General features: G+C 41.0%; 1 protein-coding gene across 1 annotated transcript in view; it reads left to right on the plus strand.

Annotated features, from left to right (window-relative positions):
- Nucleotides 1-17,981, plus strand: part of LOC149447647 (adhesion G protein-coupled receptor F5-like) — a 183,969-nt gene that overhangs the window by 16,688 nt on the left and 149,300 nt on the right. The window contains exons 3-5 of the mRNA XM_089652272.1: nucleotides 3,015-3,069; nucleotides 13,077-13,229; nucleotides 15,688-15,819. Of these exons, the coding sequence (XP_089508398.1) occupies nucleotides 3,015-3,069; nucleotides 13,077-13,229; nucleotides 15,688-15,819 (340 nt within the window). The remainder of the gene's footprint in view (nucleotides 1-3,014; nucleotides 3,070-13,076; nucleotides 13,230-15,687; nucleotides 15,820-17,981) is intronic.

Consider the following 17,981-nt stretch of genomic DNA (forward strand, 5'->3'; position numbering starts at 1 on the left):
GAACAGCGACAACATACGGTACCTAACAATCTCTAATCCGCTAGGATGTCCTTCACATTACAGGGCATTGACGTAATGCTGCAGGCATCATCCCGGTATCTCCACTTCAAGTCCAGGATGTCATATGACGTTCTTTGGGCAGGAAGTGGTTAACCTCCCTGGCGGTATTCCCGAGTGTAGCTCGGGGTAACATTTCAGTACCAAAAGCGGTAACCCCGAGCTACACTCGGGCTTACCCTGAGGCACTGCTCCGGCAAGTGTTCTTCACTTACCTTACCCTGCGCTCCCACGATGTGTCCCCTGCAGCGTCCCCGGCCATCTCCTCCGGCCGATGCCGGCATCCGGCTTCTGTGTCCTGTCCCTGTGACGTCGGGACGTACGGGCGCCGCAGCCGGCGGCGGCGGGAAATTTAAAAATTTTAAAAAATGTCATTTTTTTTTTTTTACATTTTACCTAGTAAAACATTGCTGTCTCAACCAATTTCACATACATATTGTCCCTAGTGCTTTGTCCTGCGCCCTGCCTGCATTTTGTCTGTTCTTTCTGCCTGGAAACTGAGAAATGTCCATGGCGTCCAAAAAGTGTCCCTTTAGGTCAAAAGCGGTTTAGATCAGCTAGAGAACAGCGATAGTAAATCAGAACCACTTGCAGAATTGAGTGATAATGATTCGTGGGGGAAATTCGTCATCAGACACTGAAAACGATTTTGCGACTGAGCTCAGCAATGTGCAAACTTGGCGCTCTATTTCACATTTCAGTGTTTTTGGTTTGATTATATTATTGAATTAAATTTTTTATTATTTTTATATTATTTTTATGATTATTTATTAAATTATAATTTATGATTTTGTGTTTCAAATTTTATCATACCCGGGATGTTTACTAGACTCTTGTTCGGACAGATTTCAGTGAGTTTTTCCTAAAAATTACAGCCTACAATAAAAAAAATACATATTTCCATGCAAAAAAATGGTACCGCTTTCAGCACCAAAAATCTGAAATAATCATACCGCCAGGGAGGTTAAAGTAGAACTATAGGCAAAACTTTTTTTTTTATTTTGGATAGAGTAAGGGAGGTTTATGACCCCTGTCAGCATTTTGTTCTGCCATCTGTGTCCCATTGGGGAGATTTTCCTCCATTTCCTGTCCCATAGCAAAAACGGGAAGGAAGAGGGATTCCCTGAAAATTAACCACTTCCCATCCGGCTGCTGTATATAAACGGCCGGACGGTGGCAGTGCAGGGGCAGGTTGCCGTTCATAAATGGGGCCCGCCATTTTGGATTGTACGCGCTCCCTGGAAGTGCGCTGCACCACAATCTGGTGCCCACTGTACACTGATCATGTGATCACTGATTGGCCAAACAGTGATCACATGAATAGGTGTAAGCAAGATGTCACTTCTGACATCATTGCTTACTATGTGTGAAATCTGTGAATGATCACAGAGGTCACATTGTACAGGGCTATTCACAACAGCCTTGTACCATGTGACAAGCTGTGACCAATCACAGCTCACCCAGTATTTCTCAATGGCTGCAATAATGCAGCCAGAGAGAAGGAGAAATTATTGCTTTTACAGCATTTATGGGTGTAAAAGCAATCAGTGTAGAAAAAAAAAAATTTTTTCATCACCCCCACATGTCATTCCTAGGGTGACAGTATGTTAAAAAAAAATGTAAATAATAATATAAAAAAATAAAAATGTTAAAAAATTTTTTTAATTATAATTTTTGGTTATAAACTAATTTGGGTTATTTTTTTTTACTAAAAAGATAACCGAATACATTTTGGCCAAGATTTATGAAGAAAGATTTATTTGCAAAATTTTATAAGAAAAACACTTCTTTTCAAAATGTTTGGACTTTTTAAAAAAAACAAACAAAAATTCCAGTGGTGAATAAATACCACCAAAATAAAGTTAAATGCTAAAAAATTCATATGGGTACAGTGTTGCATGACCGCACAATCATTCAACGTGTGACAGCACTAAAAGCTGAAAATTGGCCTGGACAGGAAGGGGGTGGATGTGTCCGGACATGAAGTGGTTAAGAGAGTCCATTTCCCCCACCTTTCCCCAGGTCACCAGAACTGGTGCTCCTTTTGGAAGGTTCCCCTTATATTCCTGTTCCAGATGTCAGAAATGTGTATCTTTCGCAAGCCCATTAATTTGTGAGTGGTTGTACGTACATCTCTGAACAGGGGCGGACTGACAACTCATGGGGCCCCCGGGCAATAGGGGATCATGGGGCCCCTGTGTCCTTGCCCAAACTCAAAAAAGCCTATTAAAAAGGTACCAGGGGCATCTCATGGGGCCCCCTACTGACCCCGGGCCTGCTTGTCCTCAAATGTAAACACACAGTAGATGTCTCAAGGCTGTTACAGACTGACATCATAGTCTTTGCTGTGATCTTTGAGAATGAATTACTTCACAGTACATGTAGGTAGAGAGGTCACAGATGGCTGTGCAGATCAGATCGCAAATGCAGATCGCAAATGCAGATCACAAATGCAGATCACAAATGCAGTGTGTTTGCCTACACTGGATCGCATGGTACAAAACGACCATGCAATCCGGTGCAGTTTGGTTCCAAAATGACTGCACGCACAACTTTGGAGTAATGTGGTGCTATATGAGCCCGTTCAAAATGAATAGGCTCAAATCGCACTGCACTGAATCACAAGTGAATTGTACAGGAATGTGGTGCGGTTCCTGTGCGATTCATATACAGTTCCTAGTGTGCACCGAGGCTAAGTACATGTGATGTCTGGGCACAGTTGCTATCTAAAGACATGTGGGGACAACCGAAGTATCCACCAGCATAACTGTATCCTTTTCTGATTTGAAGGTAATGCTTTGTTGTTCTGCGTGAACTGCAATACTGTATATGACAACTTGCATACACTGCACACTCTAATTCAGTGTTCTCTTTTTATATTTTTACTGTTAAATGATTAAATGTTGGTGAACAACAATGTCGGAAAAACAACTTACATTTAATATTTATTTTTCCAGATTTTCCACCTGGATGACAACATCCACATTTCTTTACATCGAGAGAAGCGTGCAGGTAAAGGACTTCATCACTTTTCCTATGTGCAACTTAAGGTGGTTTCATAGTGATGATCACACCTACTTCAGAACAGCATAGCTCAGAAGATTCCTGTGTCTGCTTAGCGGTTTTTGATTAGGTCCACCCAAAACTGCAATGTCAATTTTGGATGAGAACTGCTGGGATAAATCACCCAATGATTTTTTTATGCATCTTAGAGACTATTTTGCTAATTGTATTTATGTGCATGTTATCTCTAATGTCTAGAAATCCCTATCAAATTTTAAATTGCCCTTTAGAGATGAGATTTCTGACAACGAATCACTAAAACTTAAAGCGGAGCTCCAGACTCCCCCCAAAAAATTAAAAGTCATCAGCTACAAATACTGTAGTTGCTGACTTTTACCCCCGGTTCACATCTCTGTGGCCGTGTGGGTCATGTTTTGCACGGGCACGAGAGTCCATTCAATTTAATGGACTTGCGTGCCCGTGACACGCAGGGAAAGAAGTCCCTGCACTTCTTTGGAAAGCGCAACCCGCACTGGAACCTCGGTTCCCAGTACGGTTGCGATTTCCAGTGCGGCCGGCGTGCCATTAGAACTAATGGCACCCGCCCACGGGTCCGCATTTCTCTGTGCGGGTGGTGCGGCTGCACGTATTTTCGTGCGGATCCGCAGCGGCACCACATGTACAGATGTGAACCTAGGGTTAATATAAGGACACTCACCTGTCCAGGGATCCAGCAATGTGCTCACCCAAGCTGATATGTTAATTGGCATCTTCAGTAAGGGAAACCAGCAGTGAAGAGTTTTGGTTTCACAGCCGGTTTTATACGGTGCATGCGTGAAGTGCACTGCGCTTTGTCGATGGCCCTGCAGTTTTCTGAGACCTGTGAAATGTCTCAGAAGGCTGCGGGGGGAGAAGGGGAGCCACATTTGTGGCTCAGATTGCCATGGCACATATGACAGGAAGTGGGAGTGGGTACTTGTCAAGACCAGCTACCCACTCCTACCCCTCCCCCCCAGAAAAGTGCCAAATGTGGCAGTGGAGGGGGGGAATGTAAACAAGCGGAAAATTACCTTTTAGGTGAAGTTCTGCTTTAAAATGGAACTACACTGCATCTGAGCACCACAACCCCAAAACCCTATTTCATTCAGTTTTAATATTCAAAGCAAACTCCCCCATCCATCCATGTCCCCATGTTTATTTTGCTGAGAAATCACTTTGAAAAACACTCCCTTAGCATTTCTGGCTGTGGCCATCTTGAGTAAGGGCAGGTGATTAATGTAGCATTTACTTCCTGGAATCCATCTACCCTTAGCTTAGGCATTCAGGCAGGAGGGTGTGCTTACTGGAGAAAATCCTTGCCAGGATCAGTGGGGGAAACAGGCTCTTGTCAGTTTGTTCTGAAAAAGTCTGCTTTATTTGTCAGCAAACAGAAACGGCAGGCTTTGTCTGCAGATTCAGCTCAAACAAGCCATGCAAGGTTTTCTCATCTATACAATATTGTACATCCTAATGGATAAGTCCCAGCATGCTCAGCTCCAGTGCAAACAGCATTCAATTCAAAGTCCAAGGAAAAGGCAGGTTGACCAAGCAGTTAAATCTCAGACAATTAAGTATTTTCAGGCCGCATGCAGGTCTCACCAAACTAACCCCCCCCCCCACACACACACACTTTGTTCAGCTGATTAAGGGGAAGTACCCACCTTCTACAAGCAAGCTGACTGTCCCCTTCTGGAGACTCTTACCCCCTTCTCCCCTTCTGGAGACTCCTGGGATGTATGACATAATGTGCCTAGGCCAAAAATCAGGACGTAACTGAAAAAAATGTTAAAAAGTTATTATACTTTCCTATCTATTTACTATTACTAGAAGCATAAGAATTAAAAATAAAGTGGAGGGGTCAGGCTGATTGGAAGGACCAAAAGAAGATACATTCAAGGGGTGTGAGCATGGCGCAATGTGGCCGCACGAGCTAAGAGCTCCCACACCTGCCAAGAAATGGTGCTCACCTGACCCCTTCGTCTGCCTTTCCTGCTTTGGAGGGTCTGGTGTAGCTGGTTGGTCCAGGGAAGTCAAGATCCTTGCCGCAGCATCAGGCTGGTGGACTGGTGACCAGCGAGTGGAGGAGAAGAACCTGGCAGAGGAGCAGAGGACGCTGGGTAGACCCATGTGACTGATCAGGTTACGGGGGCAAGGAAGCCTGGGAACTTGCGGGACAAGTGCCGGTGACAGGAGGACGAAGCCGCACAGAGACGGTCACGAGCCATGGAGAGGAGACCTGAGGCAGAGTCCACCAAGCCTGGGAGCTCCCGACCACCAAAGGAGACTTCATGAGACCCCTGAAGACAACAGCTAACAGCTGAAGACCAGCCAGTGGACGCAGTGAGTTGCTGTGGGAGGCGGTAAATCCCTAAATTTGAGTGTACGCTACTGTTGAGGCTGGGAGATGCGCGGATACAACATTATTTTGTATAGGGATCTCAGAGGTTGAAGGGATGGTGTAAACGGAACTTATTAGAAGGAAGGAGGGGGCACCCAGGAAGGATAAGGTGAAGAAGGATAAGAAAAGGACATCAGAGAACTGTAATCCTCATAAAGACCAGGAAGGGAAAGATTTTAACTGAGACCAGTATTGCAGGTAAGGACCCGAGGATACTGGAAGTAAATCTTTACCTAAAGTAACTGTACATCTTGAAGAATATGAAAAGTAGATCTGTCTAAGGAAGAGGAGCAAAAACTCCTCAACCAAATTTAAACACAAGCACAATTAAGAGGTACATGCCTTTGCATGAGAAAAGTTCAGAGGAACAAACCCCAGAAAGTCACAGAAAAGCAAATTGCACCAGAAGCCAAACGAAACTGTCTTTTGAGGTATTGGATAGGAATCAGTTGAAAGAAATCTCAAAGCTGGAGAGCGAAAAAGGGAAAAGAAATATGGAAGAGCAAGAATCAAGGCTACAAATGCCCACAAAATCAGACATTACAGAGATGTTTTCAAAACTAGAAAACTCCATAAAAAGTGAAATGGTGGTTTTACACCTCGAAATGGGACAAGTCCTGTCACGAGTAGAGAAAACAGAAGGGAAATTGGAGAAACAAGCCCAAGTAATTAATAAATTAGAAGTGCAGGTGAAGGAAATGAGAAGAGAACAGAAACTGCTATCCCACAAAATAGATCAGGAAAACCGAGATAGAAAGAACAACCTAAGGAAACGTACCAGAAATGTTTCAAGGAGAAGATCTATGGGACATTATGAGAAGATTGTTTAATCCAATAATGGGAAGAGGAGAGATGGAACAACTGAAAATAGAATGCATAAGATAAGAGATCCCAAAGAGTTACATCAGATACCCCATGGTATGTGATAGTAAGGTTCCATTATTATGAAAATAAAGACATTATTTGGAAGAAGCTAAGTGGGACACCAGATATAAAATATGGAGAAATAAAGTTGCAAATTTTCGCAGATATAGCACAGGAGACACTTGCTAGAAGAAGATCGTTGAAACCATTGTTAGATCAGATGAGGGACAAAAATGTCCGCTATAATTGGGGATTCCCTGCATGCTTGATCGGGTGGAAGGATGGAAAATTGGCAAAATTGAGATTCCCAGAAGATTTAAGTGACTTTTGTGAAAAATTAGAATTACAGACCCTAGATATTGGTGTGTGGTTTGCAGGGGGGAAAGAGAATGTAAGGTTAGAAGAGGAGAAATGGCAACGAGTGTCTAAGAGGAGATAGATGGGTGAGGGGAAGACAGCTTTGGAGGGGAGGTGAGAGGGGGGCAGGAGGAGGTCGATCCAAGTATTGTGTTCCCCACACCCCTACCCCCTTTTTTTCTCTCTATCTCTCTCTATTCTCCCTTGCACTACCCCCGCCCTTTAATACTCCTGGGATAAAGGTCTTTTCCTCTGAGGACTGGTTAAATGGGGCCCTTAGGTATAGGTATAAATGGTCACTAGACAGACTGGAGAGTTGAGATAAAAGAAGATTAGGTAGGTGAAGGGGGAATGCAGGGGTGAGGAGATTTATTATTATTATTATTATTATTTATTACAGGTACTTATATAGAGTGAGTACCATTGCGGGTAGCAGGGAGGCCAAACATGCCGCCGAATTTCAGACCCAGGTATGAGAAATCTGGGTCTGAATGGGTGTGCATGTTCAGAGTCCCAACTAGAAGAAGGAATCAGTTGTGACATTATGTCACAACTGATTCAAGGGCCAAAAATAGACCATAGGGTTGTTCGGGGGGGGGGTAAAAGAGGGGGATGGGGGTGGTGGTGGGGGAAAGTTGAAAGGTGGAGGGGGAAGGGTAAACAGGGAATGCCTTATTGTTATAAATTGTGCTTACTTGTACCCCCGCAGAGGATATATAGAGGAGAACAGACAATATGGGAGGAAGGAATATGGTTAACTTTATGACATATAATGTAGAAGGACTGAACATTCCAACAAAAAGGCATAAGGTTACATAGTTACATAGTTAGTCTGGCTGAAAAAAAGACATAAGTCCATCCAGTTCAACCATAGAAAAAAAAAAAGTTATAATCCTATACCCACAGTTGATCCAGAGGAAGGCAAAAAAACCCAGCAAAGCACAATCCAATTTGCTCCTGCTGGGGAAAAAATTCCTTCCTGATCCCCCGAGAGGCAATCGGATATTCCCTGGATCAACTTTACCTATAAATGTTAGAATCCAGTTATATTCTGTGTATCTAAGAAACAATCTATTCCACATTTTCACAGCTCTCACTGTGAAGAAACTTTTCTGTGTTTGGAGATTAAATTTCTTTTCCTCCAGACATAAAGAGCGCCCCCTTGTCCTCTGTGATGACCTCAGGGTGAATAGCTCTAAACCGAGTTCACTATATGAACCACTGATGTATTTATACATGTTGATCATATCCCCCCTTAATCTCCTCTTCTCAAGAGAGAAGGTTTTAAGGGAAATACACCAACACTCTATTCAAGTGGTGTTTCTTCACACATATCCCAATTCAAATGCAAGTTTCCTCTCAAAATATTTATTTTTGAGAGGAAACTTGCAGGGAAGGGTGTGTACATTAGCAAATATCTATTGCCCCAATAAAAATCTGACAGGAAGGAATATTGGGAAAACTTATAGACTTTAAATGGAGTAGTCTGATTGTTTCAGGCGATTTAAATTTGTGCATGAATCCAGGGATGGATGCCTAATCATGCGCCGGGAGATAGGAGTCTAAAGAATGTAAAGAAAAAAAGTTGCATCAGTGTCAGCTGATAGATGCGTGAAGGGTTAAACATCCAAAGGAAAGAGACTATACCTTCTTCTCTGCGGCGCATAGGATGTATTCAAGATTGGATTATATGTTGATTGAACATAGATTCCTGGAGTCTTTGGTGAAAACTAACATAGAAGTCATTTCTATATCTGATCATGCTCCTATGACAATGACACTACGGTTTGGAGGGGAACAGAATAAGATAAACGTTTGGCGATTAAATGAGACCAATTTACAAGACCCGGAAACAGAAATAAGATTAAAGCAAGAAATTGACCAATATTTTAAGTTAAACGAGCCTGGGGAGGTGTCAGTTGCCACTGTATGGGAAGCACTTAGGGCCTATATTAGGGGTATACTGACCGTGATAGGGGCGGAGAAAAAGAAAGAATGGGGTAAAAAAATTAGGGTATTAATGGAAGAACTATATCAGTTGGAACAATGGCATAAAAAGAAAATAAATAAAAATTTACAACAGGAGATAGTATTAAAAAGAGAAGAGTTAAAAGATGCCATGGAACAAGAAACAAGGAAGATCTTTAATAGGGTTTCGAAGGAAAGATGTTGAAGAACACTAAGGAAAAGAAATCAAGGAACTTTATTGAAGTTCAAAAAGTTAAAAATGAAAAAGGTGAAATGGTTTACTCGACCACCGATATTGCTAATACATTTCAGAGATACTATAGTGATCTATACAGAGTGGAAATTAAGAACCAGAAGAAATCCAAAAAAAAAGAGAAGGGGAAAAAGGCAATTATATTTGAGGCCGGTCTACCTAGATTATATGAAGTTAGATTAACAGCTTTAGATAGCTTCATTTCAAGAGAAGTTAATTTAGCACTGAAGAGTACAGCCGTAGGTAAGAGCCCCGGTCCTGATAGATTTGCTGTGGAATATTCTAAGAAGTTTAAAGAATATCTAGTCCCTAAACTGTGTACATACATGAATGCATTGGGAGAAGAGACAGAGATGTGGGAGGAGTCTTTACAGGCATATATCACAGTAATACCCAAGGAGGGGAAAGATTGGTCTCAGTGTACCAGTTACAGACCTATACCTTTGTTAAATGGTGATACAAAATTATATGCGAAGGTATGAGCAAAAAGGATGAAAGAACTGATGCCCGATTGGATACACTTAGACCAAGTGGGATTTATCCCGGGTAGAGAAGGAAGGGATAATGGGTTAAGAACATTTCTTATCCTGCAAAAGAGTGGAGGAGAAGAGGTACCAGTAGTCATTTTATCGATCGATGCTGAAAAGGCATTCGATAGAGTGGATTGGGGATTTATGATAGATAGGCTGAATACGATAGGAATTGGGCCCAGAATGATGTGGTGGATAAAAGAGTTATATAACAATCCATCAGCAGCAGTGAATGTTAATGGATCATTGCCCACGTTTTTCAGGATGTATAATGGAAAAAGACAAGGATGTCCACTCTCCCCATTGCTGTGATATCCTTGGAACCGCTATTAGCAACTGTAAGAAATAGTGTAGATCAGGGGTGTCAAACTGGTGGCCTTCCAACTGTTGCGGAACTACAAGTTCCATTATGCCTCTGCCTTTGGGAGTCATACTTGTAACTGTAAATCCCTCATGGAACTTGTAGTTTGGCAACAGCTGGAGGGTCGCCAGTTTGACACCCATGTTGTAGATGTTAAAGGAATGTGGATGTGGATAGGGAATGTCAAGCATAAAGTGGCAGCATATGCTTATGATATATTGTTCTATATTACAAACTCTAGATTAACACTACCAAACTTAATGAAAACATTTAAAGATTACGGAGAGTTATCAAACCTGAAAAAGTGAGATTTGGGAATAAATTCTTGGGAATAAAATAATTAAAGTACTTGGGAATAAAATTATCATCACCCATGAAAGATCTATATCAGGCAAATTATATCCCATTATTAAATGAGATAAAGGATGACTTGAGGAAAATCTCCCCAGGAACGTTGTCCTGGATAGGTTGGATAAATATTATTAAGATGATCATAGTACCAAAAGTTTTATATAAATGTAATATGCTTCCAAAATACCTACCAGGGTCTTTTTTTAGGATTCTTAAAAAAAGGTACATAGATATATATGGGTTAATAACAAACCAAGAGTTAAATATGAAGTTTTATGCAGTAATAAAACAAAAAGGGGGATTAAATATGCCAGATTCTAAAAAACATTACAATTCAGTGTTAATATCACAAATTGAAGAATGGATATATAATGCACCAGTAAGAAGTTGGGTAAAAATGGAGAGTTCACTTAGAAAGGCACCATTAGATAGGATTATTTGGATACCACATAAGTTCCGCACTGTGGATGAAGATACAAGCCCTTTGACACTGAATGTATTAAGGATTTGGGATGAAATGCACAAGTAGAAGGATTGGAAGTTTAATTCATTGTCTTCCGTTGAAGTTTTTCCCACCCAGGAATGATAATATTTCAGAAAAATGGATAAAGGATAGAAATGCATGTCTAAAAGATATTGTGGATAAGGGGGTATTATGTTCTTTACACGATTTAAAAAATAAGAAGGAAATCTTTTCTACACTGGATGAGTGGTGGTATTATCAAATAAGACATTTTGTTGCAACTCTCCCACAGCCACTAAGGTCTGAGGAAGAAATGTATCCTTTAGAGCAAATGTTCGGCTCAAATAGAATACAAAAACATGCTACCTTTAAGATTTATAAACTTCTTACTGAAATAGATGGACCGGAGTCCCAAACGTCTATGGATAAGTGGGAAAAGGAGCTTGGAACAAAATTGAATGAGCAGCAAAAAAATTAAATGTTTAGACTAAAACACGGGGTGGTGAATATGAATATAGTTGAAATTTATTATAAATGTCTGGTAAGATGGTATATTACACCTAACGTGATATATAAGCTAAGACCAGAGGTCTCACCCCAGTGTTGGAGGAGATGCGAGAGTAAGGGAACAATGGCACATATTTGGTGGAATTGTCCTAAAATACAGGAGTTCTGGTGGTGGATAATTCAACACATACAAGAGATATTGAAGATTAGTCTTATCCCCAAATCCTGAAAAAACAATAGAGTCCCCAAAAATAAAAGATTGGATAGATAGAGTTGAGTATATATACAAGATAGAGGAATTATATCATATAGACCATGATAAAATGGAAACATTTTAAAAGTCCTGGGAAGAATGACATAACTTTAAATCCAAAAGATTTTTAGAAGTAGTTGGAGTGTAATGGAAAGAAAGTAAATGGTAAAGGATTAAGAGCAGGAAAATGATAAGAGAGAAGGAAAAGGATAAGAGGGGAAAAAAACAGATAGGACAACATCAGAAGAACAATAAGTAAATTAAAGGATTAAGAAGAATTGGGGTGGTGGGTGAGCAGGGGAGGGGAGGAGAGGAGTTTAATAGGGTGAGGGGGGAAGTGAAATAAATATATATTTTTGTATTTTATGATGTATGATATAAAGTGGAGTTTGTTTTACAAAATTAATAAAGGTATAATTAAAAAAAAGGAATTAAAAATAGAGTGAAGTCCTGCTTTAAATTTGGTGGACCTGAACTCAAAAAGTACATGTAGACATCCAGGGCATCTATAAATGTTAGTTGTGTCTAAGCAATATCCTGAGAAATATGTTTCCTGGAATTCTTCCTAAAAATAGAAGTACACTTTCTTGGCCTAGGCAATCCTGTGGCTTAAGCCTAATGGCTGTATACCTGTAGTGTGGGAGCTAAGACACTGCTTTCAAAGGACTCATATTACTAGTGTGTGGCACACTGTTCTCTCTGCTGGAGAGTAAGTTGTACCTGAAGATCTGCAGTACAAGAAACTCCCTACTATGGCTTCATTCATTCTATGGAACTGTTTTTCCTTCACCTCTCCACCGCTTTTTAAATATTCCCCCACCATTCATCAGATTACTGGCAAACAGGGTGACAGCACTGACATGAGAATGCAAAGCCCTGCCTCCAAGATGGTTGCATTCACATAGAAACACATTGTGGAACAAAGAATGGCAAGTCAGTAAAGGGAAAAGATCAGCTTCAGGGGAACCATAGGAAATTCTGGGGACTAGTCCTTTACCCACTTTTTTTTTGAGCACAACTTCCATAATTGTTGACTTAATACAGGTATATCAGCCACATAGGGAGAGCATTGTTTTTGGTCAGTTGGCTTGACTCATAGACATGCATGGTGAGAAGAGAAATAAGACACAGTCATTGTGTTACATTGCCAAATAGGAAGCAGAACCTGAATATTTAAAGGGTTAGTTCACCTTTTGAATAAAATGAAAAGGTGAATTAACACTGTACACCGTTTACCACCCCAAAATCCCTGCTGTAGTTACCTTCATGTATGCTGCGCTGTCAGTGCCCACACAGGCGGTACAGCGGTCCAGGATTTTGAAATCCCTTCTCTTCTCCCCCTTCTCTCTGCAGCACTACTGGTACAGATCACAGAAATTCTGATTGGTCAGTGCCTGCACAGAGAAGAGGGAGAAGAGTGGGAATTTTAATTCCCTGGAACACTGCACCAGCTGTGTGGGCACAGACATCTCATCACCCACTGAAGTAAGTACAGCAGGGAATGGGGGTGGGGAGGGGGTATGAATTTTCCTTTTAAATTTTTCTGAAAGGTGAACTTACAGTTTTAGTAGTGGGTGCCCCCACTGTACACATATCACCGCAAACCAATTATCTATTCAGTGCACTGCACTTTATTATGTATATGACCTTATCTGTTTCTCTATCATTGCAGCCAGCCAAGATATGTCCAGCTATACAATTGACGTTGAAATAAGTTATCCTGAAGCCGGTCCGAGCACAAAATATTCAGATGTTTTGCAGAATTTGACTGAGTATGCTTCACTGCCAGATACCACGGTGGTATCAGATGTAGTACCTTCTGGGGGTAAATATCCTGGTGTACCAGTTCTCAAAGAAAACTTTTTGATAATTAGTTTTTTCTTTTTGTCAGTATTTCAGATGTATGATCATTTTAACACCTTACATAATACATATGCAGTGTTATTCTGTAAAGCAGTGCAAAAAGGGCTGGTTATGTTACACAAATGGCTTCAAATTTTTTCATTGAATAAGTCCTGATGCAGTATGTTCATTTCTGGCGCTGTTAGTTCTCTGGGCAGGGCTTTTGGCACTGAAAACAAGTACAAAATTACAGCATGTCTAAGAATGCCTCTAGCCTGCATCCTATCCTTAATACCTTTGTGGGCGGGGCTGGCAATATGGTACCCAGAATACAGAAGTAGCACACTCTGAGCCCAAGAGAGGTTCAGAGTAGTATACGAGGGGCGTTCAAGTCAGTTCAGTTGGGATTTTGAGTTTATATAATAAAATAAAAATTTCAAGGATTGGAAACTGCATTTATTTTTCTACATACTCCCCTGTTACATTTATACACTTATCCCAGTGTTTAATGCCTGAAAAGCTTTGGCAAGGAAAGATTTCTCAGTATGCCTGACCCATCCTATTACAGCCTTCTTCACTTTGTCATCAGTGCTGAAATGCTGACCTCCGAGGAACTCTTTTAGGGGTTCAAACAGGTGGAAACCACTTGGAGCAAGGTCCGGTCTGTAAAGGGGATGTGGTAATACCTCCCAGTCGAGTTGTTGTAATGTGCGGTGAGCAGTATGAGCTTGTGTGTTGTCCTGGAGAAACAGGACGCCTTTAGTGATCAAACCATGCCATGTTTTCCACAGACTTGCATGCACAGCACTCAGAACACGGCAGTAATATTAACTGTTCATAGTGGCACCAGCGAGTAGAAAATTCACATGAATAACGCCACATTTGTCCCAAAAAACACTTGCCATCACTTTACCTACAGAAGCAATTGTTCTAAATGTTTTTGTTAGTGGTAGTGAGTATGCATATTTCCACTGATTGCATGCTCGTTTTGATTCAGGAGTGAAATTATGTGCTCAGGTTTCATCACATGTTTCACGCTGCTCCATGCATGCACTAACACTGTTGTCTGCCATCTTGATTAACGGTCTCTGGACTACCAGTGATCAGTAATAGGACACACTTACTATTGTGTGTAGTACTGCAGTGCTAGCATCCCTTTTTATACCAGTAAAATGAAAAGTCCCGTTTTGACTTGAACGCCCCTTGTATGTAGTTGAATGCAGTTCCACCATTAACACTTACACTTGCAGAGCACCAAAGTGAGCACTAGCAGCTTTTTTACACAGATGCAGTATCCCTTCTGGTTCAGCAGCACTCAGTAACAGGCTCAGTAGTAATTAGCAAGAGGTTCAGTAACTCTCAGTAACAAGTACATTTCACCAACAGGGTCAGTAACTTTCAGTTACCGGTTGAGCAACCGCTCCACTCGGGCACAATGTGGGTCCTAGCCAAGCGCTATCACAGTCATGCATGATACAGGTGTCTATCTGGTCTACAACCCAATGATGATGAAGACACTTGCATAGGAAAGGCTGAAAACACTGTTACTAATTGAGAAGAAGAAAACTGGATAAAGTGAGGCATGATGTCAAATTGATAAAAAAAAAAAAATGTTGGTCTTACCATCACTTTAAATTAACCCTAACCCTATCGGTTAACAATAAAATAAACCCCTAATCAATATTCCAAATCTTAACCCTATAATCCATATCCCTAACACTATGTTAACATGTAAAATGAATGACCTTTTAGGATGCCAAAAGTATCAGCTTCAAATGTCCCACATCAATATTTAGCAACAGCAAGACCTTGGAACCAAAAGACACTAATCATATCAATGTAAGAAGGTTAATGATTGGTTTATATAGGTTATAGGTGCATCTGAGCCACACATAGTAACCACACATAGTAACCATGTTAAGGTGTACTTCTTGACCACACGTAATAGTTCTGTTTTTACTTTGGGACAAAATTCCAAATTTTTTATTGGCTTTGTATTGTGTAGAAACGTTTTCCATTATAATACAATAATACAGCCCCTTTTTCCTGCTATGGATTACATTGACTGGAGGTACCAACGCTGTCCATGTACTTCAGAAGATGGTTGGTTGGGCAGGCACAAAGTCACCAGCGGGGGAGAACATTTTGGAGTTGGAGGGCACAAACATACAAGTTCAGGTCACTTAAACATTTATATTTATTTATTTAGAGAATGGACACTGTGTGCCTGTTAATGAAACAGAACTCACAGGAGTACCACTCTGCCAAAACAGAAAGGTTGCAATGCCATGGCAGGTGAAATCTGCTATTGGTAAACCAGTCAATAATGAAACAGGTAAAAAGATAGACAAAGGAGCGTAAACCCATGGCCATGTGCATCTAGAGTTCTAAGTTCTTTTTAATTCACCTTAGCTTTTCAAATGTGTTTCTTTGTTATTTAGCCTGTACTTCCAATGAATCCTATGCAAATTGTTCCTGTAATCAGAATTATGACTGTCTCGGAACATCTGGACCATGTGCCAATGAAAGCTGTATTTGCATCACCACCCTTCCACTGCAACAATATTGCAAATGTAAGTCAATCCCTTGTATTCTTTATTTATATTTGTTGGACTGCTGTAGCCTTCAGACTGCTTACCCTCCTGACTACATTGCTGGTGCAATGCATAGACATGCTATTAGTTCCTGTGGCTAAGGTTGCCAACTTTTCGTGAAAAGAACACCAACTTTATGATCTCTTTTCTATTAATAACATTTCCAACAAGTCCCATTTCAACCAGCCAGGTGGCAATCTTACCTCATTGCTCACCTTTGATGGAGTATAATGAGGAGGTGTGCTGTGTCAGTTCGGTGGTGCCCCCACTGTGATTGCCTGTACCTCCACCCCTATAACTCCTTGTGCATCGTGCTTTATAGTTTATGCCTCCTGCCGCTAGTAGTAACATGTGGGCTCACACAAGCTCTCCATTAATTACTGACTTTGCTTTTAAAGCGGGTGATGACCAAGTGCCTCATCAGCTTTTCTCAGCAGACTTCCATGCTTGTATGAGCATATGCTCACTCTAAGAAGGGCTACTGTCACTTGCCCTAGAGGGTTGATTTCAATGATGCATGAGCCATCAGAAGTTTCTGTTTCCATTTGCTCTTGTATCTGTAAAGGAAACGCCAACATTCTTATTGTACACTGGATTTCGTAATGGGTAGCACAAAAGCTACTTGTGAAAAGGATACAATGGTGGTATACAACTGTGTTTGGTTATTTCCACCCATACTGTGGATGATCAAAGGATAGCAAACCTAAAGTGACAGGTCCACTTTTAAGAGATTTTACCCTGACCATAAGTGTCAGTGTAAAGGTCTCCCTTATCCACTGATACTCACTTTGCCAGCGCTTCTCCAAAACTCCTTCCTTCATCACAGTCTGCACCAGATTCCCCCAGTATCAGCTGGTGTCTAGTGCCTAGGGGAGTGGTGATGTCACTCTCTCTGTCATGCTATGGTTGCTAGCACTGTCACATGGGAGTAGGTTACATGCACCCCCATATCAGAAGCACTGTGAAGATGAATATTAGTGGGTCAAGGTTCCATTACACATCCAAGCCATGATGACAGTATTTCTTTAACTTCGCCCCTCCCCAACAGCACATACTCAATTTTCTCTCCTTCCACCACTCTATTCAGTAGCTGGGATCAGGGAAAGGGAGCCCTGTTCAAGCTCTGAATTGCTCTTGTTAAAGCTTAGTGCATCGAACTCTATGAATTTTCCTTGATAAATAAAATAGTAAGTAAAAGTCACTTTTTTAGAGAATCTTCCAGTCGCAGTGTGGAAAATAAGGGATATAGAAGAAAAAAACACTTGCGTGGCAAGGAATCCATACATGGTTGACAGGTAATGTACGCACAGATTCAGCAGCTCTAACACAGGATTAATAGAGACATATTGACCAAACACGCTTCATTAAAAATATCCACTTACAGTTAAAACTGGGAAGTGGTGGTTGCCCACCAGTCTCAGACATGTCAAAAAAGTCCTGCTGCTTTCCATGGCCAGAGGTGGGTAGAGCATATAACTTCTGCAGCTGATGGTGCCAGGGACCTGCTTGTGAATGTACCCTTGTTGCTGGATGGCAACCTTGCCAGTATGCCAGTATTCAAGAGATGCACTACTGGTTTCGGTAACCTAGATGTGGATTTGAACACTGCCAAGGTCACCATCCAGCAATGAGGATGCTGACTGTTCCATCCATGAGCTGGTCCCTGCACCATCAGCTACAGGCATTATATCCTCCATCAGTTGCTAGCTACAGAAGGCGTCTATCTGAGACCGGTAGGCAAATGCCACTTCCCTGTTTTAATTGTAAATTGATATTTTTAATTAAGTGCTGCTTGTTGATAATGTCTTGCATTATGTCTCTACTCACTTTCCACACCCCCGACGTGAGAGGTTTCTTGAGTAGTGACTGCTACTTACCAGTTTATTTGTCAAGGACTATTTATAGAGGTTTTTTTCATTTTTTATGACAGATTTGTGGTTTCCTCCTTGACCATTTCTGTAGTGTAAAGACCTACATTTTCACGTTTAGGATTTTTTTTATTTCCATTATTCTATTTTTATTTTCCTATATTATGATTTGCGGAAATTCCTGTATTTTTAAGTCATATTTTTATTTATTATTTCTTACATAATTTTTTATTTTATTGCTTACATAGGATTGGAGACTGTACCCTCACCCCA

This window comes from Staurois parvus, unplaced genomic scaffold, assembly GCF_062004578.1.
Source record: "Staurois parvus isolate SC_StPar_1 unplaced genomic scaffold, SC_StPar_1.0 ptg000678l, whole genome shotgun sequence".
Lineage (NCBI taxonomy): Eukaryota > Metazoa > Chordata > Amphibia > Anura > Ranidae > Staurois > Staurois parvus.